General features: G+C 37.6%; 1 protein-coding gene across 11 annotated transcripts in view; it reads right to left on the bottom strand.

The window, feature by feature from the left end:
• Positions 1 to 25,293, bottom strand: part of CPLANE1 (ciliogenesis and planar polarity effector complex subunit 1) — a 114,838-nt gene that overhangs the window by 43,494 nt on the left and 46,051 nt on the right. For 6 of the 11 annotated variants that reach the window (XR_011430167.1, XR_011430165.1, XR_011430166.1 and 3 more), the window contains exons 26-37: positions 22,557 to 23,460; positions 15,096 to 15,244; positions 14,311 to 14,477; positions 13,714 to 13,796; positions 12,863 to 12,942; positions 11,713 to 11,790; positions 9,797 to 9,989; positions 7,240 to 7,533; positions 6,287 to 7,057; positions 4,483 to 4,649; positions 3,249 to 3,381; positions 2,321 to 2,375 (exon numbers count right to left, since the gene is read on the bottom strand). Coding sequence is in view for 8 of the 11 variants with exons in the window: in XM_023625728.2 (XP_023481496.2) it covers positions 2,321 to 2,375; positions 3,249 to 3,381; positions 4,483 to 4,649; positions 6,287 to 7,057; positions 7,240 to 7,533; positions 9,797 to 9,989; positions 11,713 to 11,790; positions 12,863 to 12,942; positions 13,714 to 13,796; positions 14,311 to 14,477; positions 15,096 to 15,244; positions 22,557 to 23,460 (3,074 nt within the window). In the remaining 3 variants the exon portion in view is untranslated. The remainder of the gene's footprint in view (positions 1 to 2,320; positions 2,376 to 3,248; positions 3,382 to 4,482; positions 4,650 to 6,286; positions 7,058 to 7,239; positions 7,534 to 9,796; positions 9,990 to 11,712; positions 11,791 to 12,862; positions 12,943 to 13,713; positions 13,797 to 14,310; positions 14,478 to 15,095; positions 15,245 to 22,556; positions 23,461 to 25,293) is intronic. The other 5 variants (XM_070245902.1, XM_070245905.1, XM_070245907.1 and 2 more) reach the window with 3 other exon arrangements.

The raw sequence follows: 25,293 nt of genomic DNA, 5'->3' as shown, positions 1-25,293 counted from the left end.
TGGGAAGGGGAGAGCGGTTGGAGATGGAATTCAATCACCAACACCCAATGATGTAATCAATCATGCCTACATAATGAAACTTCAATAAAAATCCTGAAACAACAAGGCTAAGGGAGATTCTGGGCTCTGTGACCCTAACCTTATACCTTGCCCTATGCATCTCTTCCATTTGGCTGTTCCTTAGTTGCATCCTTTATAATAAAACTATATTCATAAGTAAAGCGCTTTCCTCAGCTCTGTGAGTTGTTGTAGCAAACTAGAGAACCAGTGGGGTGAGGGGTCATAGGAACTCCTGAATTTGTAGTTGACCAAGCAGAAATACAGGTGTCTGGGGACCCCGTTTACAGCTGCCATCTGAAGCAGGGAGTCTTGTGGGACTGAGCCCTTAATCTGTGGGGTCTATGCTAACTCCAGGTAATTAGTGTTAAAAATAACTTATTTATAGGACACCCAGTTAGTGTCAGAGAATTAGAGAATTACTGTTGTCTGGAATGACACGGTACACATCTAGCGTGTGTATATGTATATATGTATATGTATATGTATTTGCAGATATACTTAAGTAGGGATATTTAGAAAATAAACCCTGGAAGAATATTAACACTGGTTATCTCTAGGCAGAAGGATTACGGGAGATTTTAATATTCTTCTTATTCCTTATCTGTAGTTTGTAAATTTTCTCCAGTGAACATGTATTACCTTTACAAAACAAAAACATAAGCTATTAAGAACGCAAATAAAGTGGTTTTAAGACAAGTGAGTGGGAAAGAAGAATACCAGATGGATTAGGAAGCTGAGAGATGGAAGCTAAGCAGGTCCATTAGGAGGCGACTGCTTGCTGTCGGCACGCAGAAGCCTGATGCAGGGCAGTGGCTTCGAGAAAGGGAGGGAGGACCAGGTCAAGGGCTAAGTGAAGGAATGGGGTGATAGAGGTGAGGGATAAATCAAGTGACTTTGAAGGTAAGAATGATGCTATCACTAACAGGAAGATGCCAATTTAAAATTTGGACATGACAGGGGCTGGCCCGGTGGCACAGCAGTTAAGTTCGCACGTTCCGCTTCTCGGTGGCCCAGGGTTCGCCAGTTCAGATCCCAGGTGCAGACATGGCACCGCTTGGCACGCCATGCTGTGGTAGGCACCCCACGTATAAAGTAGAGGAAGACGGGCATGGATGTTAGCTCAGGGCCCGTCTTCCTCAGTGAAAAGAGGAGGATTGGCAGCAGTTACCTTGGGGCTAATCTTCCTCAAAAAAAAACAAAATAAAATAAAATTTGGACATGTTGAATTTAAGGTGAAGGTAGAAAAGAAAGATGAGAGAGGGCAGATGTATATTTGAGTGTCATCAAAAAAATGTAAGGGGCAGGCCCAGTGGCATAGCGGTTAAGTTCATACTCTCTGCCTTGGCGGCCCGGGGTGCGCCAGTTTGGATCCTGGGTGTGGACCTAGCACTGCTTATCAAGCCACACTGTAGCAGGTGTCCCACATATAAAATAGAGGAAGATGGGCAGAGATGTCAGCTCAGGGCCAGTCTTCCTCAGCAAAAAGAGGAGGATTGGCAGTGGATGTTAGATCAGGGCCAATCTTCCTCAAAAAAAAAAAAATTTAAGAATTGAAGTCATAAGAATGAATGGTCCTAGAGGCAGAAAAGTGTTCACGTGTTTGTGGGTATGTGTATGAAAATTACTGAGGAGAGAGCCTTGGGGAATACACATATTCAGGTGCAAGAAATAAACTGACCAATTCAAGAAAGAAAATAGCTTACTATCTATAAACAAATTGTCTTTTCTGAACTGTTTCTTTTACTTTAACGTGCATGTATATTCTATGATGAATTCAGGCATGTTCTTCCATAATTCCCTTTTAAACTTTATATAACAGTATCTTATTTGAAATTTTAATTAATTGCATTGTTCTACGCAGGGGTCGGCAAACTTTTTCTGTAAAGGGCCAGAGAGTAAATATTTCAGGCTTTGTGGACCATAGGTCCTTTTGTAACAAGTGAACCCTGATGCAGTGTAAAAGCTGGCAGAGACGATAAGTAAATGGTCGTGGCTGTGTTTCAATAACACCTGATTTACAAAAAGAGGCATGGAATGCATCTGGCCTATGGGCCATAGTTTGTCAACCACTGCTCTATTGGATAACACATCAAAACACACACACACACACACACACACACACACACACACACACACACACACACAAGCTATCCTGTCAAAGATACATGAAAATAAGTTGGTCTCATTTTTATGTACATATTTCTAGAAAGCTGGTTTTAACTCTGAACTTAGACATTATATTAATCAAGCATATACATACCAAAAGGAATGTCAAAGTCATCCAAAGGTTGGGGACCATGATGTTCTTGTTGCTCCTAAATGGATCCCAAAAAGATCAAGCTGTGATTAACTCAAAGACATTTATTATTTTGAAAAAAATGTTCAAGAGCTATGAAGATTGTTGAATTCTTAGGCATAGGTTCAAATCCTATAATTCTAGAAATATCTATTGATTCCATCAAAGTAACTCTACAAAGTAGTTCCCAAAATTCACAAGTCAAACAATAAAAAAGAGCATCACCAATTTGATGCAAAGTTACTAAGTTATGATACGCAATCCCCTCGTGCAGAGTAGCTTTGATACTCAAATAGCACCCCCATTCTTTCAAAATTGTTCATGGACTCACCATTTTTACTAAGTGTTTCCAGATATGCTCTTGAGGACTTACTGAAAAAGTGTGCCTTTGAAAAATCAATGTAAATAAAACTATATCTCTGTTTATTTAATCTGTTCTTGCAAAAATAGGTAAACAGTCACCAAACTAAGAAGGAATGTTTGAAAACATCTGATTTAAGACATAGTTTATATAAGAAACCCAGGTTTGGTAAGCCCTAGAGGCACCTAAAAGAGATCGGTGAAATTGTAATAGGAGCAACCCAGCTAACAGACCACATGCATTCAAATGTCACAGAAAAAAGCAAAGAGTGATTTCAGATATTAAACAGTAACACAGGCGGATGCTCTAAACTACAGTTTTTGATTAACCATCAAGTTGCTTACCACACTCACTGCTGTGCGGTACCATTCTGCCGAGGGACACAGCAGGGACTTATGTATTTAATGATGTCAAGATTCTCCTAGTCACAATCAGAAGTTTCCAGCAATCAGAAGACTAGATGAGCCACAAAGACATTCTAACTCTGTGTACATGCAGACCAGGGAAGAATGCACAGTAATTTTTCTATACCTTGGATTTCATAACTATTTCTGAATCCTTATCATTAATGATGGAATCCTCTGGTTGGAAAGTCACACTTGGTTTTCTCCTTAGTTTCTCTGATCTTTCTTCCTGCAGCTCTTTTTCAGCTCGTCGTCTTTGCCTGTTAAAAACAATAGCGTAAAATATATTTTTACTATTAAAATAACATCAGTTTTTCATTTGTATCATGCTATATAGGGAAACAGTTATCAAAATTATCTTAAATTATTTTCAACGGCACTTAATTTGCAAGATATTATGCTAGAATACAAGCAAACAGCAAAAAGTCAGAGACACATGAAAGTTATTTCTAGCGTCTCTACTACTGAACTGACTATTCTGTGTTAGTCACTGGAATCTCAGGTCAGGATTATACCTTTTAGGTAATTTTCAAACTCTCTTTTTTTAAGATTCTAAGCTGGCCCCAGAAGCCCTATCAGATACCTCCATTTGCCTATTTGCAGAAGTTAAGCACAGCTAGTCACCTCAGCGAAATCCCAGGAAGAAGGAAAGAGGGCCCAAAAAGTTAAGGGGAAGACTTATTTTGAAGAAGTGATACCTGGAAAAAAAGGAAGGGAAAAACCATTTCTGGAAAGGGAACACTGGTAGCAGATTTTCCGGTCTGATAAATAAGAAATTTTTTAAGTATGTTCTAGACTCGTAATAATCTACCAGTCAGTACATGTACTGAACATTTATCATGAGTAAAACACTATAAATGCTCTTTATCAGAAATCAGCGCCCTGCACATTTTCAATGCCTTGCACATTTCTTAGTGCCCGGACACAATTCACATTATTTGCTCTCGTGCTTCCTATATAAGAGTCTGGAGGATATAGTAAGATGACTAACAATAAACATCAGCTCAATGTATTGGATAGTACATGGAATATCGCGTGAGATACCAAACATTTGTGCTGCAAAAGATGACTGCTCATCCTGTTACAGAAAAATGTAAAAGAATCCAGCCTATGAATACCAGGAAAGAATTTCTTAATAGAATGGAAAAAAATAATAGTATTTGCCTCCCACAAGATAGAAACTTTCCTCATCACATGATGTGTCCAAGTGTATGACACTTGACAAGGAAATTGAATATGCAGTTGTGTATAGACCGGGAGGTTGAAGCATACAACTTCCACCTTTATAACTATATTACTGTAACTAATAATAAACTTGCAGGTATGTGATATTCTCAAATAAAATTTCACTTAAAACTTGCCTTTTTTTACTGTCCTTTCCTTGCCTCACTTCAGAGGATTCCATTTGGACCTTCAGAAGCTGAAGATGCCCAGGATCGCCTTGTTCAAATAAATTACGTGTTAGTTTCTGTTGGCTTTGTTTAAACGCAATGAGGTTTTCAAGTGGGATAAGCTGTGGTTTTTTGTGCTAGAAGACAGACACAAAGCATAACAATTCAAAATTACAAACCTCAATTATGCAATATGTTAATAACAAATTGAGAAAAACATTAAACTAAGATGTGCAAGAGATAGAACATACCAAAGATAACAAATTGATTTGGACTGGTAAGATGAGCGTCTAGATCTTAAAGAATAAATGATTTAGAGTGCTGAAAATTTCCACTGGATCATCCTATTTAAGAAATTAAGCTAGAAGTCGTCATCTTACTAATTTCTTTTCCATATTAAAAATCTTCCCTCTTATAATTATAAATGAAATTATGTAATGTCTAGCACTTGATTTAAAATTCTCTGGAACAGGGAAGGTACAGAAGGATGGAGACTACAGATGGAACACATTAGCAATATGTTGATAACCACCGACACTGAGTGATGGAAATTTGGGGGTTCATTCTACTATTCTAATAAAATTTCTTTAAATCATTCTCAAAATGTCTGCTTTTCCACTCCTTTAATCCTTTTTTTGTTCATAATATGTTCAGAAGTAAAGAAGGCATGGTAAGAAATACGTTTTCTGAAGAATGACCATTTCTTTTCAAAGCACCATCTTGAAATCTTTTAAGGGCCCCAGAGAATGAATTACTCAATCACCTTTCTACGGTGGTACTAATGACTTATAAAATTAGAGTCTAAACGATTTGAATTTCATAAATCAAACGTCACAATTTTAAAGAGGATGTGGCGGATTTATAAAGATTCAATCTTTGTCTATTTAACAACTTTAACAATTTAAAAATAAAAATATTTATTTTATTATTTTTTTTTTCCCGAGGAAGATTAGCCTTGAGCTAACATCTGCCAATCCTCCTCTTTTCACTGAGGAAGACTGGCCCTGAGCTAACATCCGTGCCCATCTTCCTCTACTTTATATGTAGGACGCCTACCACAGCATGACTTGCCACGTGGTGCCATGTCCGCACCCGGGATCCGAACCAGTGAACCCTGGGCTGCTGAAGTGGAATGTATGGCACTTAACCGCTGTGCCATTGGGCCGGCCCCTATTTTATTTTACTTTAAAGTGGGTCTATTTAACAATTTTAGCCTGTAACAGACTTGAAGGCAATCATATCACAATTGCTAAGACTAAAACAATGCTCTCTCCCTCTCTAGACACACATACACAGAACATGAACAAGAATATCTGATCAATTTATTTTACTTATTTCTTCTCTAAGCAGAAGAAATATCTCTGAAAAAGTCCAGCAAATCCTGGTATTGAAAAGAAAGACCTAAAACTTTTAAAATAGCCAATTATTATTTTAATCCTGATTTTTTTTTTTTGAGGAAGATTGGCCCTGAGCTAACATCTGTGCCAATCTTCCTCTGTTTTGTATATGCGATGCCACCACAGCATGGCTTGATGAGTGGTGTGTAAGTCTGCGCCCAGGATCCAAACCCGTGACCCTGGGCCACTGACCCAAAGTGTGTAAACTTAATGACTACGCCACCAGCTTGGCCCTAAACCTGATTTTTATATGTTTTTTTCAATAAAAGAAGCATTATTAAAAAAAGAAATGTGTAAGAGCTTTTCATTAAACATACAGTACTCATGGCATGAAAAATGTAGGGCTGTGCTTCTGCAGCACCCAGAAAAATCATTACCATGTTTCCTGGAGAGAGACAAGAGTGAAGTAATGATAATCTTGGGTATGTTCTCTCTTCTGCTACAGTTCTGATAGGTACGGAGGGAACTGTAACTGATGCTCTTGACACAGAGGAATATATATAATGAGGTTTAAGTTGCAGGTGCAATAATGGAAGTCCGAAGGAATTCTGAGGAGATATCTCAAGGGGCCTTGGCTTAACATCAAATAGTTTTTCTGGTTTTATAACTGTTGAAAAGTCCTGTCGAGGTGTCAAGTTTTCTTGTCCAACATTCTGATCCGAGTTCACATGCTTCGGGATTTCTGTAGTCACCGTTTCTGCCCATTTCTTCTGCTCAACTGCTTTTTTTATGGCTTCAGTATTATACTGGCTCAAATTCAAATGGGACGTGGAAGCAGTGTGCATTGCTCTCTGTGGCAAAGGAGGTTGGAAGGAATCAGCTAAGCCCCAAGCCTCTCTTGGCTGTGGCAGAGGCCTGAAGGGAACTTGTGCAACTCTTCCTGTAGGGAAGGAAAGGGGCTTAAATTCATGCTTGGGCTCAAATTGAAGCAAAGGAAAACCATCACCAGGTCTTAAAGTTTTTGCAACGGGAATAAGTCTAGGTGTCTTTGGAATTAGAGAAGATGTGGACAAAAGCTGGAGGTGAGTATGTGCAGCAGGGCCTGGAGACAATGAAGTGGTTGGTAAGTTTTGAGACGGTGGAGTGAGTCCTCTATTCTGAGGTTGGCCTTCTAAGTGACAAAAAGGAATACTCTCATGGGGAACATTCTGGAAAAGAAAACATATTACATAAGTTTAGAATATATTACAACCTCCTTATTTTGTAAATAATGCTCAATATGGTTTGGAGAGTGTGGAATATAGTTACTGCTAAAAAAGTTACTTACTCAAATAAAAAAACAAGAATTGAACTACTAGGACAACTTTAATGGTATTTTTAAATGCACTACCTGTAAATTTCCATTACTATTTTGATCAGATTGCAAAATTCCTCTATGGCAGTTTGGGCTGTTCTTGCCAGGCTCTCTGGTGCACTCTCCCATAGACTGTGGTTTAATGAAAAATCTCTCCTTCCGACTTCTACTGGTGTCTTCAACATCACCACTCCCTCCTGCGGGGTTCAGTACTTGGTTTCCCACCAAATGCACAGACTGAGACTGCTGTAAAAGTTGACTGACATCTGGGAGGTTAGCAAAGGATGATCCCACTATCTGCATGAGGCTCATGAAGTTGATCTGTTGCAGCTGGAGTAAAACAAAAATTAAAGAAATATCTTAAAATATAATGAGAAGAATCTAAGGAGTCAACAACAATCAGCTGAGTATTCCACAGTAGTCACAGCTTTCTCTCAGTATCTGTAGCCCCAAGAATGCTAAGCAGGAAGCACAACTGGGAGAGATAAGGAAGAAAGAATAGCTTCCTGTCTTCAAGGAGCTGTTGGCTGCGAATACGAACTCATGACTGAGACCTGGGACTATCTGTAAAGCAGTTTACAGAAATATCCCAGGGACCACAAAGGAGTGATCTGATGGAGTAGAGTGAGGACAATGAAAGAAGAACTCCTAGAATGGGTGTGTTGTACACAGGTTTTCAGGAAAGAAAAAGAACAGAGATGAGCAAACAGGTGAAGAGTACAGAATTCCTGTGGAAGAGCCGACTGGGTGAAAGGCAAAGCGGCTGACAAACTCTGCAGCACATTAGAATCACCTGAGGAGCATTTAAAAATCCCAAAGGCCAGGCCATACCCCATACCGATAAAACCAGACGTCAGGGGATGCGAGCCAGGGTTAACATTTTTTAAGATAACCAAGCGATTTCAATGGGCAGAAAAGCTTGGGAAACACCAGCATACACTGGCTTAGCTACAACAGGACATTTCTAGCAGCTACAATGAGACGATAGGTTACTGCAGTAGTTCTCAAACTTCAGCACGCACCAGAATCACTCAGAAGACTTGTTAAACCACTCTTCGCTGAGTCCCATGCCCAATTTTTTTATTTCAGTAGGTTTGGGATGCGGGCCTGAGAATCTGTCTTTCCAACATGTAAGTGATGCTGATGCTACTGGTCCAGGGACCACAGTTTGAGATCACTGGACTTGTGAGAGTATAGGGGGGAAAGGGGTAAGGCAGAGGCTGGCTGTGGGTTCTTTCAAGCCCAGCAGAAGAATCTGCACTTGATAAAACAAACCAATAGGGAAACACTGCAGGTTAAAAAAATGTATGTTACCTTCAACTGTAAAAGAAATATATGCTTATTACAGAAAAAAACAGAGAAGCATAAAAAAGAAAAGTCATTCATAATCCTACTCCCAAAGATAACTAGTATTGAAATTTTTAGTGTATTTCCTTTCACTCTTTGTATTTTTAAAACAAGAATGATATAGTATACAAATTTGTACTTGAAATTTACTGAAGATTTTAATACGGGAAAATAATAGTATTAAAACAATATCTGAAGAAGAATGTCCTAGAAAATGCATATATAAGATAATGGAAGTATGAGTTCTAAGAATCTAAGGCTGGCTACACCTATAGAAAGAGCAAGCGGCTGTGCTGACATACAGTGTGGGCAAACGAATCAAGAGGGCATGCTAAAACACTATGGGGAGAGAAAGAAGGCAAAGACAGCGCTCTAAGACAGTGATTCTTCACCTTTTGTGTGCATCACAATGATCTGCAGAACTTACTAGATATACAGGCAGTAACCAGCAAAGTCCCTACGTAATATAAAAAAACAGTTTGAGAAATGCTTCTGAAACTTTAAGCTGGTAGAACAGATAGTGCTAGTAAATGGAAAAGGAGAAGAAGGGATCAGGGAGAAAAAGAATAAAGTCAGTTTCAGTAAGTTTCTTGGGACAGTGGGACATGTTGAAAAAGTATTCTCATCAGGGCCCATATTCAAAGAGAAAATTAGTGCCAAGAATCATCAATACAAAAATGGTACATTATATCACATAAAAGGATATAGAAGTGAATGTAGAACAGATGAGTAGAGGATTAGATCTGAGGGACATTAATGCTTAAAGAATAAAATAGAAAAGGGAAATAATTAAAAATTGTTGGCAGACAGAGAAAAGGATAGCCAAGCGAGAAAAAAATGATGGAAGTCAAGGTGAACAGTACTCCAAAATGCAGCTGACATTTCAACCCAAGCCAAAATTTGGTTTGAAAATAAGAAACATGATGTGACAGGCTATTGTAGAATAAACTTTGGATACCTTTGAGCAAGAGTCTGCTGTTCTGGTTTGATTAGCCCCCACCTCACTTTCACGAGCAGCTCTGCATCCCCAAGAGCTCAGTAAAAATAGTCACTGTAAGAAGTAGGCAGCTCAGCCTGGACTCTAGGCCCTAGAGTTAAGAACTTCTGAATAACAAATGAAGAATGCCCTAACCAGAGAAACTCCGCAATTTAATTTTAACTTGTCCATTTCTGGAACTTTTCATATTTTAAAAACTTACATATATATCATGTGTAGATTTACTTATTTATTTGGAGATGTGCTTACCTGAACTAATTTAAACATTTCATCTTGGAGCATCTGCCTAACAGAATCGGAAGAATCTGGTAAGTGAGCCCTGGGTTCGTTTCTCTGGGTCTGCCGAGGTGTCGGCACAGGTGTTTGTGAAGCAACACTGACTCCATTTGATATGGAAGGTGGAACTGATGAAGACTTATCTTTAAATGCAGAGATCTGTGCACTGTGTGGAAGCATATAAATAAAAAACACACTTTAAGTCAAGAGAAACACAAATTAGATGTTCATGATCTGAATATTTTGATCCCACTTTTTTCTTCTATTTTAAAGGCTTTCTGGAAGTTTTCTGGAAATTTAAACCCTAAAGCCTATCTCTGTACGCCTCAGCCACCAGACACGTTTGTCATCAGCACAGTTATCCATCTGAATGCCTTTTTTTATTAAGGGACATGTACCGTCTAGTCAGCCATGTCCCCTCTCTATGGTGTTACAAACCACAACAGTTCACACATCTATTTTATGTGCCTGGCCCCTGTAGGCATCTGAGTTTGAGACCTGTGCAATCATTCTGATTAGCTGTACGGACTACACAATTTGGCTTAGGGATATATTTTTTGACTAAAATTAATGATCCAGAATGGAATTAAGAAAAAGTGGGAAAAGTATGGGTTAAAAAAATGTTTAAATCTGGGGGCCAGCCCAATGGCATAGTGGCTAAGTTCACACACTCTGCTTCAGAGGCCCAGTGTTTGTAGGTTCAGACCCAGGGCACAGACCTAGACATGGCTCATCATGCATGCTGTGGTGGCGTCCCACATACAAAGAAGAGGAAGACTGGCACAGATATAAGCTCAATGACAATCTTCCTCAAGCAAAAAGAGGAAAATTGGCAGCAGATGTTACCTCAGGGCCAATCATCCTCATCAAAAAAAAAAGAATGTTCAATTCTAATATGGGTACAGCAAATATTGCTGATCATCATTAAATGTGGTGAAAAACAGTATTTTGAACATTTCATTTCCAAACACATCACAGAGTATACATTCATCATAAACACTAACAAAAGTGTTTATCTAGAAATAAAAATTAAAGATCATGGTAAGCTTTTTGTTTTTTTCTCTACACAAAATGATTTTTTTGAGATAATTCCTTAAGCACATTAAGTACTCAATGTTTTCTAAGCAAATCAATCTCATAAACTAAATCAGGGAGCAGGCATTGTCATACTCAAATAAACTGATCAGTCTCTAAAAAAGAAAAGAACATATTAAATTGCTTTTAGATTTTTTTGAGTTTACCCTCCTTCCTTTTCAGCAATAATATCTGCCTTTTATCAAGCATCTAATGTGCTCAGTAACAAAACTTTATTGGGCAAATCCATGGAAGACAGGCACTACAAGTGGCTTGCCTATTTTAAGACAACTTTATTGGTCTTCTTGTCAACAAGTAGCAAGGAGATAGATTCTAATTTTGGAGGATTTTTCTAAAGTAAAGCTGTGCTATATTATCCTCCTATTTCAGCAAGACTTCTAAACACTAAACACTGTTCAACCTCTGGAAAAGAAATTCAAAAGAACTGTACGAATCTGTTCTATGAGAGAATTAAAATCATTTCATACACTATTAGGAATCTGTTAAAAGCTGAAAGTGAACTACATCTTTCAATAATATATCCACTACTACTTTCCAGAAAAGACTAGTTCCTGTATATCTTTAAAACACAACTGTTAGAGGAAAATCTTTCAAAAATAAAGTTAAAGGTGTTGGAAAAGTGTATCCATGTTGCTCTGGTTTCAATGCTTCATGTTGCTTTCATTTTACTCTCAGTTTCTAGTCAAAACATTTAGTAATTATTTTAAAATGGTACAGTAGACATCATTTCATCCTTTTATCTATTTGTAAAATATGATTACATCTAAATGGTTACAGTATGCAAAAACTCTTACCTAGAAATTTCTGAACTTGTGTCTACACAAAATGAATGAGGAGTGGTGTGTTCAGGATTTGAAAAGCCTTCGATCATACTATAATTAAAGATTAATAAGCAATTAGGAAGTGATATTCTTTACATTATCTAAGTTACAGGTGATCTAACGCTCAGCCATCTAAGAATCTACACCTCTTCTACTCCTCTGTAATGCTTAGCTAATAATTACAATCTGTTTACATTAGTCTCCATAGCAATTAGTAACAGATTCAAACAAAAGCAAAGAATATTTCTGGATGGCTTAACATACTACTTGAACACTGCTGCCTGCTGGCAACAGCCATAACAGTATCTAAAATGAGGGGGAGTGAGGTTAGCTGGGACCTCAAATTTCTCCTAAGGAAAAGGCAGACACTTTGCTCAGGAACACTACAGAGCCCACTGTCAATCTGAAACTGTGAAGACTAGTTTTTTATTAACAGAAATATTTATATTACTTGTAAAGACACATGACATTAAGTATATTCTTTTTGCTAATTACCCACAGAAGAACTGGACAAAATTTGAATACTGAGAAACAAAATCTAATATTTCAAAACTTTAAAAATTCTAAAAATTAAGAAGTCATGTCCAGACTGCAACAAATGAAAACTGCCTTCAGTAACCCTTGACGCAGTAATAAACTAGCCAGCAGAGCATGTCTCCACCACAGCCCTACGGGCAGTGTGCTGTAACGATACCACAACAGTGCAAGATTGTACATATATACTATGATTCGTGATGGTTCTTTATTTGATCCAATAAAAGTGGAGTCAGAGTAGAAGTGGTTCCCTAATTAGTAGCTAAATAAACTCTAGTCTATTTATAGCTATATTTTACTTTGATAAAGCTGATAGTGATGGGAGAACAAAAGGCAATGTAGAAATCATTATTTATATCACTATACCAAGATTTAAAGGCATAACATTTACCAAAAGTCACTGTTTACCACAGCTATAAATTGAAGTTACAATTTCACTAGGGACACAATATCACCATAAAATATATATTGTAAATTATGAGAAAAAAATCTCTTCATCAAGTGAATCCCACTTGAGCCTTGAGAGCCTTGAGCCTTTTTCACTGAGGTGAACAAGGCAGCATAATCACTTCCACACTTTTCCCCTTACCCTTTCTGTTCAGTTGATTTTTTCTCCATATATGTCTCCAATGGTCCCTCCCTTGGGCACAGAAGCTCTCCTGTAGAATGCTAGGTGGTAAAATTCATAGTACGCAAAAAGAAAAGAGGTGAAACAAACACAGTATTACTATCTGGGGCATCTTGAGTTTCACATTAGCTACTTGCCCAGAGTAACGACAGTCTAAAAGCAAGTGAGAAACCAAACATTAAAATGTACTCCCAGGCCTGCTTTGACCACATCTTTAGACTGTGCAAATTGCCTTTGGCCCATTACCCTCAGTCACCGAACATTAAAGTAGAAGGACAAAATGATGTCTTTACATCATTTGTATTTGTATTTACAAACACATTGTAAATTACATACACCCATCACCACATGATAAGCACGTTGTGAAAACAACTATAAAATCAAGGAAAATTAATCCTTTTAAAGGAATTGCTTCAATAATTTGAAATATCTGTGTTCCACCTGAAAATCCAGTGTATAGAGTTTTGAGAAAACAAATTATACATAAAAGTGCATATAATATACAAAAACTGTATACTAAAGCTGAATTATACATTTTGAATATAGAACACTTTCATCACACTTGATTAAATTAATTTACTACAGCAGTTTATGAAACAAAAATTTCATTGCCTGAAATTACTAGACATATTACTAATAATAGAATTTCAGTGCAAGAAAAATGCTGAGTGGTATGGGTATACTCTACAATCCACAGGGCACTTTTCAGAGATGATAACCTTGGTTGGATGCATTGAATAAAAACAGAAGTATAATTTAAATACCAGACAAAGTAGAAGTTGAATCACTTTATCCACTATTTATTGACTTACTTCTTCTAAATGCTGTGGTAAAGTCTGCACGTAAATGGCAATACTGGGACTTTTGAGACTTCTCACAGGTTCTTTGGTATCTTCTATAGGGAAACAAAGACAAAGAGAAAACTAACCACTTGAAAAATAATCAATTTACTTTTTAGAAGGTTGAGGAATATTACAAGAAACAAATATAATGGCAGAAACATTTTCTATCATCCTTACAAAAACATTTTTTGAGGAGACTACCTCTCCTCACCAAGTGAATCCCATTGAGCCTGAGAGGCCTCATGTCAGTGTGTATAACTCCTTGCAAAGCTCTGAGCATTTCTGTTTTAAGGTGGGCTGCCAAGAAAAGGTTCAAAGAATTGGTCCACAGAAATGAAGAGGCCAGTAATAATTACATAAGCAGGGCAAAAGGCTCAATAATTGTAAATTCAGGTTATGAGTTAATGTGTTCAATATTTCATAAATATTACGTTCTCTTTTAATTTTTGGTTTTAGTCCATAATAAACATACCAATTTAGATATAAGACTAAATAGTTATCTCAGATAATCATTCACCAATTTCAAATTAATAAGGTCAAAGAAAAATATTAGCCAAACCAACTAACCTTCATAGTCTGACAGACATACATCCATTTCCTCCTGTGTAAACGTTTCTACTTCTGAAAGATCCTCATCAATATCTATAAATTCTTTTCCAGTATCATCAGTGACAGAAATAACCTCTTCACTGGTTTCTTTTATTTCAGGATTTTTTGCTTCAGTTGGCATTCTACTGACAAAAATGAAGCAGTTAAAATTATAACTCATTCTTGGAAACAAAGAGCTTTCTTTCAATGGATTCAGTTTATTGAAAAAGAACAAACTTAGTTTTCATATTTATAAAGTCTTTTGTTTTTTAACTATGTCTGGTACACAGTAGAAGCTCAATAAAAGGTTGTACAATGACTGACTGAATATCCCCATTTTTATTTACTCAAAAGATTGAATTAATTTCAACTTATCTAAATTTGCCTTTCTCACAAAGGAATCTTCCTGCTATAAAGGCTTCAGGCTTGGTATTCAAAGATATATGACTCATAGTATTGCTTCATATGTAAAAGTGGATAAAATGATTAGCTTAACTTCCTCTGACATAGGACATCAATTAACATAATAAAGGGATCTCTCAGGATGAATTAGCTCCTCTCTCAGAAGATACAAGCTTCTAACAGGGAAGAGATATAGTTTGCAATGAATTGTTAAACCACTGCAGAAAGCGCTCACTTCCAGCTTCTCTAGTTCAAAGAAAGGCTCATTCCTTAACTTTCAAGGGTTTAGTTCTTCTCTGCAGCCCAAACTCCATCAAAAAAGGTACCATCCACTGAAAAGGAGGGTATAATTAGCAACTTACTTCGAGATACTTTGATAAGATTCATTTTGATCATTTCTTTGCTCGAGTCCAAGTTGAGTGGATGCTGCGACAGAACCGCCAGCATCTGTTTTGCAGTCACTCTCAATATGGGGTTCGCTCTGAGATCTAGCTGAGTGATTCTCTACCACCTAAAACAAATCACTTACAGCACTTAGTATTCATTACACAATACCTTACTTTCCATTATACCTTTAGATAATTACCACTTTCTACAGAATTTCTCACGATTAAGTCTCTTACGCATTATCAAGTATTTACTACGTTTCTACAACTCAATATTTGATGCTGAAGCAATGATCAAGTCTTTATTCCACCTGACAAAAACAAACCTGACTACCTGAACAGTGTTCAAAAGAAATCAGCCTTAAAATTTGTAAGTTGTATCATCAATGTTTTCAGGCCACAAAACAACGGCAATAAAATGTAAAGTTGCTTTCATTTAATTCTCTTTGCTATTATAAAGACATTTAGTAATTATTTCAAAATGACACAGCGGGTAAAAATACTGCTAAAAATACAAGGGATGTATCTCTTTTGTCTCTTACTTAGAAATTTAGGTATCCATCACCTAAAAACACTTAAAAATTTCAATGACAGCAAATAGAGTATCTTATAAACCACCTTAGAATAACAGAAACTGATCTCAAAAAAAGAAAAAAATTCACAAAAGCAAAACACAAAACACACAGACCCACACTCACACCCCTCAACCTACAATAAAATATTTTAGAATGAAGGCACTTTAAAAAAGAACAAATTTAGAATTAGAAAGTTTAGAGGGGCGTTGACAAAGATGCTGATATAGGAGACTCCTGAAGTCCCCTCCTCCCACAGACACCCTGAAGAGCAATCACACACAGAGCATTTATCGCTGAAAGAAATTCAGAAAATAGCTGACTGACTCTTACCCATTAGGTGAATGAGAAAAAGACTCACATCGAAACAGGTGCGAAGGCTGAGACACTCTCACTGGAAACCCCACCCCTGGCACAGCACCCTATAAGCAGAGGGAACTCCCCACTCCCAGCTTCTCCCTGAATAGTGAAGGGTTTGGACCCTACATTTAATGCCCCAATTTTTAAGACTCCCACTCAAGGGACAGGACCCCAAAACAGCTAGCACTGAAAGCCAACAAGGCTTGTATCCAGGACACTCACAAGACCACAGCAAACAAAGCAGTTCCCCACAGGTGCTCGAGCACTGGCTGCAGCTGTCCCTGCAGGGCTCAGCACAGAGGGGCAGGTGAAAACACCTCTCAGTCCTGCCCTGGAAGGAGTCCATCTACATGCCCTGAAAGCTGCTGCCTGAGGGTCAGGATTCTAACTGAGCACACATCTAGGGGCTGCTGCGATCCTCCCCAGGGCCCAGGGAAGAAGGTGGACCCCTCTCCCACCTTCTCCCTCTCGGCCACTCCAAGTTGCCAATATCTCCCTGGAAGGAGTTTGTACACACAACTGGCACTCCAGCTTTTGAAACTGCTGACTGAGACATGACTCCCTAGATCAGCTGTCTCTGACGGCCCTTGGGGCTTGCATTCAACGAGTCCCACAGGACCATAGCAAGCAAAGAAGCCATTCTTAAGGGGGTCAGGAGCACCCCCACGGCTAAGCAACCACGTCCACCTCACAGGGGGCAGGCAAAACACCACTCTCTCACATTCTCCCTGGAAGGGGCTAAACTATGTACTTTCCTTCATGTTGCCTGAGGGTCTGGCTTCCAATCAGCCTGCATCTAGGTGTTAAATGTGATCCACCCCTTTGGGACACTGACAGGTCTTGGTATAGACCTGTCAACTACTGGGAGCCACTAAGAAGAAAGAAGGAGGCTTAGACAATCACAAAGGTTTCAGAAAAGACCAAAAGCTCAGGCCAGGCTGGCTGACGAGGTTCATCTCTTACACAAGAACACTCTGTCCAGGCTGGGAGATGTGGTTATTTTACCTAAGGTGCAGAAACAAACACGCAGAGTTGAGGAAAATAAAGAAACAGAAGAATATGTTCTAAACAAATGAACAAGATAAATCTCCAGAAACAGATCTTAATGAAATGAAGATAAGTAATTTACCTGATAGAGATTCAAAAAAATGGTCAAAAACATGTTCACTGAGGTCAGGGGAGTAACACACAAACAAAGTGAGAATTTCAACAAAGAGATGGAACATACAAAAAGTACCAAACAAAATTACAGAGCTAAACACAAAAACTCAACTGAAAAATTCAATGGAGGGGTTCAACAACAGACTAGATCAAGTGAAAGAAGGCATCAGAAAATTCAAAGACAGGGCAGTGGAATTGATCCAATAAGAGGAGCAAATGAAAAAGAATGAAGATAGTTTAAGGAACTTATAATTTACCATCAAGAGGAACAATAAATGCATTACAGAGGTCCCAGAAGGAGAAGAGAGAGAGAGGGGGGCAGCATGCTTATTCAAAGAAATAATGGCTGAAAACTTCCCTAACCTGAAGAAAGAAACAGACTTCCAGAGACTTTCAAAAAAGATAAATTCAAGGAGACCCACATTAAGACACATCATAGGGGCTGGCCTGGTGGCAAAGTGATTGAGTTTGCGCACTCCACTTCAGCAGCCTGGGGTTCATCAGTTCGGATTCCAGGTGCGGACCTACAGACCACTTGTTAAGTCAAGCTGCGGCCGGCATCCCACATATAAAATAGAGAAAGAGGGTCACAGATGTTAGTTCAGGGCCAACCTTCCTTAGCAAAAAAGAAAAAAGAAAAGAGGAGGACAGGTGGTGGATGTTAGCTCAGAGCTAATCTTCCTAAAAAAAAAAAGGACATTATAATTAAATTGTCAAAAATTAAAGACAAGGAAAGAATCTTAATAATAATAATAATAAAAACTTGTTGCATACAAGGGAACTTCCTACAGCTATCAGCAGATTTTTAAGCAAAAACTTTGTAGACCACAAGGGAGTGGCATGATATATTCAAAGTACTGAAAGAAAAAAACTGCCAATCAAGAATACTCTATCCAGCACAGCTGTCCTTCAGAATTGAAGAAAAAATAGTTTTCCAGACAAGCAAAAGCTGAAGAGTTCATGACCACTAGACCAGCCTTATAAGAAATGTTAAAGGGAGTACTTCAAGCTGAAACAAAAAGATGCTAACTAGTAGCAGGAAAACATATGAAAGTATAAAACTCATTAGTAAAGGTAAATACATACTTAAATTCAGAATACTCTAATGTTGCAATGGTGGTAGGTAAAACACTTATAACTCCAGTATGAAGATTAAAAGACAAAAGTATGAAAAATAACTATAACTACAATAATTTGTATACAGATACACAATATAAAAAAATGTAAAGTGTGACATCAAAAACGTAAAATGGGGGGGAGGTAGCGTAAAAATGTAGAGCTTTTGTATGTGCTCAAAGTTAAGCTATTATCAGCTTGAAATAGACTATTATAAATAAAACATGTATTATGTAAACCTCATGGTAACCACAAAGCAAAAACATATAGTAGATACACAAAAGATAAAGGAATCTAAGCATATCACTATAGAAAGTTATCAAATCACAAAAGAAGAGAGCAAGAGAGGAAGAAGAGAACAAAGGAATTGTAAAATAACCAGAAAACAATTAACAAAATGGCAATATTAAGTCCATACCTATCGATAATTAATGCAAAGGTAAATGGACTAAATTCTCCAATCAAAAGACACAGAGTGGTTGAATAGAGAGAAATAAAACCAAGACCTAACTATAGGCTGCCAACAAGAGACTCACTCCAGCTTTAGCGACACATACAGACTGAAAGTGAAGGGATGGAAAAATATTCCAAGTAAATGGAAGTCAAAGGAAAATGGGTAGCTAAAGCTATATTAGACAAAACAGAGTTTAAGCAAAAGACTGTAATAAGAAACAAAGAAGGTCATTACATAATGATAAAGGAGTAAATTCATCAAGAAGATATAAGATGAGTAAATGTTTACACAGTCAACAAAGCACCTAAATATTTAAAGTAAATATTAACAGAAATGAAATAGACAGCAACACAATGACAGTAGAGAAATAGACAGCAATCTCACTACTTTTTTTTTTTTTTTTTAAAGATTTTACTTTTCCTTTTTCTCCCAAAGCCCCCCAGTACACAGTTGTGCCTTTTTAGTTGTGGGTCCTTCTAGTTGTGGCATGTGGGATGCCGCCTCAGCGTGGCCTGACGAGCAGTGCCATGTCCACGCCCAGGATTCAAACTGGCAAAACCCTGGGCTGCCGAAGCGGAGCATGTGAACTTAACCACTTGGCCACGGGGCCGGCCCCAATCTCACTACTTTTATTCAACATAGTACTCGAAGTCCTAGCCAGAGCAATTAGACAAGAAAAAGAAATAAAAGGCAACCAAATCAGAAAGGAAGAAGTAAAACTGTCTATTTGCAGGCAACATATTTTATGTAGAAAACCCTAAAGACTCCACCAAAAAATGGTTAGAATAAACAAATTCAATAAAGTTGTAGGATATGAAATCAATACATAAAAATCAGTTGCGTTTCTGTACACTAACAATGAATCATGAGAAAGAGAAATTAAGAAAACAATCCCATTTACAACCGCATCAAAAAGAATAATATACCTAAGAATAAATTTAACCAAGGAGGTGAAAGACCTGACACTGAAAACTTGAAGATATTGATGAAAAGACTTGAAGAAGACACAAATAAATGCAAAGATATTCTGGGCTCATGGATTGGAAGAATTAATATTGTTAAAATGCTCATACTACCCAAAGCAATCTACAGATCCAATGCAATTCCTACAAAATTTCAATGGCATTTTTCACAGAAGTACAACAAACATCCTAAAATTTCTATGGATCCACAAAAGACTCTGAATAGCCAAAGTAATTTTTGAGAAATTTGAGAAAGAACAAAGCTAGAGGCATCACAATTTCTGATTTCAAATGACATTACAAAGCTATAGTAATCAAACTATATGGTGTTGGCATAAAAATAGAAATATAGATCAATGAAATAGAATAGAGAGCCCAGAAGTAAATCCTTGCGTACACAGTCAATTAATTTTTGACAAAAGAGCCAAGAATATTCAATGGGGAAAGGATAGTCTCTTCAATGAATGATGCTGGGAAAACCGGACAGCCACACCGAAAAGAATGAAACTAGACCACTATCTTACAACATTCACAAAAATTAACTCAAAATGGATTAAAGATTTGAGAATAATAAGACCTGAAACCACAAAACTCCTGGAAGAAAACATAGGTGGTAAGCTCCTTGACATTGGTATTGGTGGTGATTTTTTGGATTTGACACTGAAAGCAAAGACAACAAAAACAAAAATAAACAAGTGGGGCTACTTAAACTAAAAAGCCTCTGCACAGTAAAGGAAACCATCAACAAAATGAAAAGGCAGCCTATCAAACAGGAGAAAATATTTGCAAATCATACATCTGATAAGTACTAAAACTCAATAGCAAAAAACAACCCAGTTAAAAAATGGGCAGAGGATGTGAATACACATTTTTCCAAAGACGACATACACATGACCAACAGGTACATGAAAAGGTGCTCAACAACACTAACCATCAGGGAAATGCAAATCAAAACCACAATAAGATTATCACCACACACCTGTTAGAATGGCTGTTATCAAAAAGACAAGAGATGACAAATGCTGGGGAGGACAAGGAGAGAAGGGAACCCTTGTACACTATTGGTAGGAATGTAAACCAGTACAGCCACTATGGAAAACAGTACAGAGGTTCCTCAAGAAATTAAAAATAGAACTACCATATGATCCTAAAATCCAATTTTTTTTTTTTTACAGATTTTATTTTTTCCTTTTTCTCCCCAAAGCCCCCTGGTACATAGTTGTATATTCTTCATTGTGGGTCCTTCTAGTTGTGGTATATGGGACGCTGCCTCAGCGTGGTTTGATGAGCAGTGCCATGTCAGCGCCCACGATTCGAACCAACGAAACACTGGGCTGCCTGCAGTGGAGCACGTGAACTTAACCACTCGGCCATGGGGCCAGCCCCCTAAAATCCAATTTTTGAGTATATATCCAAAGGAAATGAAAGCATTATCTCCAAGAGGCATCTAAACCCCCATGTTCGTTGCAGCATTAGTCACTGTTGCCAAGGTATGGAAACTTCAACAGATGAATAGATCAAGAAAATGTGGTATATATAAATACACAACGGAATATCACTCAGCCTTAAAAAAAGAAGAAAATCCTGTCATTTGCAACAGCATGGATAAACCTGGAAGGCATTATGCTAAGGCATTATGGAATAAACCAGACAGAGAAAGACAAATACTGCATGGTATCACTTATATGTGGGATGTTTAAAAAGAAAAACAGTTGAACTCAGAAACAGAGTAGAAGAGTGATTGCCAGGGGCCTAAGGGGTGGAGGAAATAGGGAAAAGTTGGTAAAAGGGTAAAAATTTTCAGTTATAAGGTGAGTAAGATCTGAGGATCTAATGTTTAACATGGTAACTACAGTTGATAACACTGTATTGTATAACCGAAATTTACTAAGACAGAAGAATTTAAATGTTCTCATCAAAACAAAAAAAGTAAACGTGTGAGGTGTTGGATATGTTAATTAACTCGATGAGGGGAAAACTTTTGCTATGTATATGCCTATCAAATCGTCACGCTGTATAAATATCTCACAATTTTACTTGTCAACTACGCCTCAATAAAGCTGAGAAACAGAACAAATTTAGATACTATTGGAATTTTCTAAATATTAAAAAAAAAGTCCATGTCCCACCTACTTTACCACACCTATTAATAAAATAAATTTATTTTCCAAGAAATTCGTCTCCATCTTTTTATTTTCTTAAGTGCAATAGCAACCACTCAATCAAAAGATATTTATGCAAAACACACGTGCTATTGAAAACAAGTTAAAACAGCAGCCTGCTACTTGCCATTGGCTAGAGAAAAGAAAAAACAGCTAATAAGCACTAACTCCTCTACCAATACCCATTTGCCTTTCTAGGTTTGCTTCTCCAACCTCATCTGGCCAGAGTATAAGAAAGATTATCTCCCAATACATATGATGAGACACCAGTAATAAACACTAGATAGCTGCCTAGTGCTTCATCTGAATCACAACCTGAAACTTAAAAGAAAAATTATATAAATGTAATACCACTTGCGATATCACTTAAAATTATCTTCTTCCTCCTTCTTTTTCTTTTTTTATAAACACATAAAACCTCAATACCTACAGCCTCTATGAAAGCACTTTTACCCTGATTTTTCTTCCTAATTATTTTTAAGAATAAAAGGAACTACTGGAAGAAAAAAAATTAGGCGATAGAGACTATAATCAACATTGTCATTAATTTTGTTACTTAGTGATTCTTTAATAGATGGGGAAATATAAATATAGTTTTAATCTAAAATGAGAATTCTCATTTGTATGTAATACACAATTCAAGTTCTTACCTTAATAATGGAATTTTCTGCCTTATATGCAGCAAAATAGGGTTGTTCCAAAAGCCACAATGATGTGAGAATGGCAGCTGCAGAGGTCTTCACCCGAATGATGGGACTGTACTCACAGGATGATTCAGCGAGACCAGGGTCACAGAGAAGTCTTCTATCAGACCATCTTATCATCCACTCCAGCAACCTTCTTATACTGCCAAACATGTTATTTAGTGCCAGAGGAAGATCTTCTTGAGGGTTAATATCATCGCATTGGATTGCTTTGAAACTACATCTTCCAGTTTTAACGGACTTGGGAGTCCAAAAAATATGGCTCGGCAATCTCTGGATTAACGGTTTCTCTGGATTGTCATCTTGGATTCTGTAAATCGACTTTTGTTTTAAACCAAATAATCCACTCTTCTCTGCACTTTTATTGACTTCATTCAAAGGGTTCTCTAAGAAAGGGTTCATCCCTTGATTAACCAGTACTGAAGTTGAAGGTGCCTGGTTTTCCGATTTTTCAGACTCATGTGACTCAGGAGCAACAACAAAGCAAGAGCCAGCTCTAAACACATTCTGGCTTTTGGTTTTGCCCTGACGTCGTTTTAATGTTGTATGGACATCAAAAAGTAAAGAATTAAGTTCATGTTCTCTAAGATGTCCAGAAAAACTGGTTAGAAATGGAATGCCAGGATCCTTGGAACCAAGTAGGTCTCTTTCAAGAACATAACTCAAGAAGAGATCAAGGAATTTAATATATTCATCATCATCACGTTCAAATTCCCAAACACCTATTACAGGAAGTACATTTTGTGATAACTTTGCATGATCTTCTTCAGGGCTTTCTTTCTGATTACATATTTTCTTTTTTTCATTGGGCTTACCAATAGATGTTAATTCCATGTGACTTGGGGCATTTCTACAGCAAACAGAATTGAAAAAGACAAAATTACAGATCGTTTAATCACTAAAACTGATTTTAGGATTGACAATAAAAATCCTCTCTACTGATTAAGTTGTGTCTTTTTTTTTAATGCCTCAATTACCTGTCTTTCAAATGAAGGGGCTGGACTAAATGATCTTTAAGTGTTCACTAGAGCTGAACATTCTGAGTCTAAAAAATACAACACATTAATATCAAAAGGGGAAATTTGGGGCCGGCCCTGTGGCTGAGTGGTTAAGTTCTTGCGCTCTGCTCCAGCGGTCCAGGGTTTCACTGGTTCGAATCCTGGGCGTGGACACAGCACTGCTCATCAGGCCATGCTGAGGCAGCGTCCCACATACCACAACTAGAGGGACTCACACCTAGAAATACACAACTCTGTACTGGGGGACTTTGGGAGAAAAAGGAAAAATAAAATCTAAAAAAAAAAGGGAAAATTTGTGTTAAAAGAAATTAAAATGTGTACAGAGGAGCCGGCCCAGTGGTGTAGTGGTTAAATTCACGTGCTTCACTTTGGTGGCCTGGAGTTCGGGGTTTGGATCCCGGGCGCAGACCTACACACTGTTCATCAAGCCATGCAGAGGTGGTGTCCCTCATACAAAATCGAAGAAGAGGGGCACGGATGTTAGCTCAGTGACATCTTCCTCAAGCAAAAAGAGGAAGACTGGCAACAGATGTTAGTTCAGGGGCAATCTTCCTCGAAAAAAAAAATTAAATAAGAAACAAAATTAAAATAAAATGTGTTCACAGAAATTTCACTATAAAAAAATGAGTGTTTTTTCTGGGAAAAATAAAAGGTCCTCTAAAAGGTCAGAATTTAGGAGTACAAAGTCAATAAAAATCACAAGCCACCAACACACATCTTAGTTTACAGTTTCTTGGTTTCCTCTTGCATCTGCGCTTTTCGGCTCCCCCTGTATGATGTACAGCGAGCAGGACTACCCTCAGGATTCTTTACCACACAAAAGTTGGGAATTTTTTCTAAACACTTTCTGCTGCTATTAAACCTGTTGGGCAGGCACCATAACTGCCAACCATAATTACTTTTAAGTTTGTCTCCTTCCAACAAAGTCCTTAGGGCAGAACACAGATCCCTAGTTCTCTCAGTAAGAAAAATACAAGGTTCCTTTTAGGCACCTGGGCTTAAGTAACGAGCCTCTGCTTATTAAACACACAACAAGCAGCCTTCTGCGCATTCCTGTACTAACACTGAAGTCATCAGGTGGAACAAGCATCTCATTTGTAACACTATGAGATATGGTTTAAGCAGATGTTTGGATTAGAAAGGACTATTTCACTTAAGCCAGATTATAGTCGATTACATAGTTTTTCAGTCATGAGTAGGATAAACTGCCTAGCAGATACTGGAATTATAAAAAATCAGCTTAAAGTAATAGGGGTTTAAATGATAAGCAAGAATTTCTCAACAATTTATGGACAACTTTCAAAGATGAATGTGCAATTTCCTTCCCTGGAAAGCCTTAAAAATAATACAGCTCACCCAATAACCCTCAAGTATTTAAGTCTAAAGATTACTGAAAAAAAATAGAAGTCCTCCACTAAAAGTCCTCCAGTGAACTCTAGAATTTTATCTACTCATTTGATTTTACACTTTCAGGTGGCAAAATTACTTCATATTTCAATACTTAAAACTGATTTTCAAATGTACAGTCTCATCTTATACTCCTAACATCCCTGTGAGTAGCGAGGGTACCACTCACCATTCATATTGTTAATTGTACAATCCGTGAGGTTGCTGAGACTAGAAATCAGCTTATCGGTTGCATGAAAATATTTTTTTCCAAAGGA

The sequence above is a fragment of the Equus caballus genome, chromosome 21 (genome assembly GCF_041296265.1).
Source record: "Equus caballus isolate H_3958 breed thoroughbred chromosome 21, TB-T2T, whole genome shotgun sequence".
NCBI classification, from domain to species: Eukaryota; Metazoa; Chordata; class Mammalia; order Perissodactyla; family Equidae; genus Equus; species Equus caballus.
The sequence above is the reverse complement of the archived record's forward strand: the minus strand, read 5'-3'. Positions and strand labels throughout refer to the sequence as shown.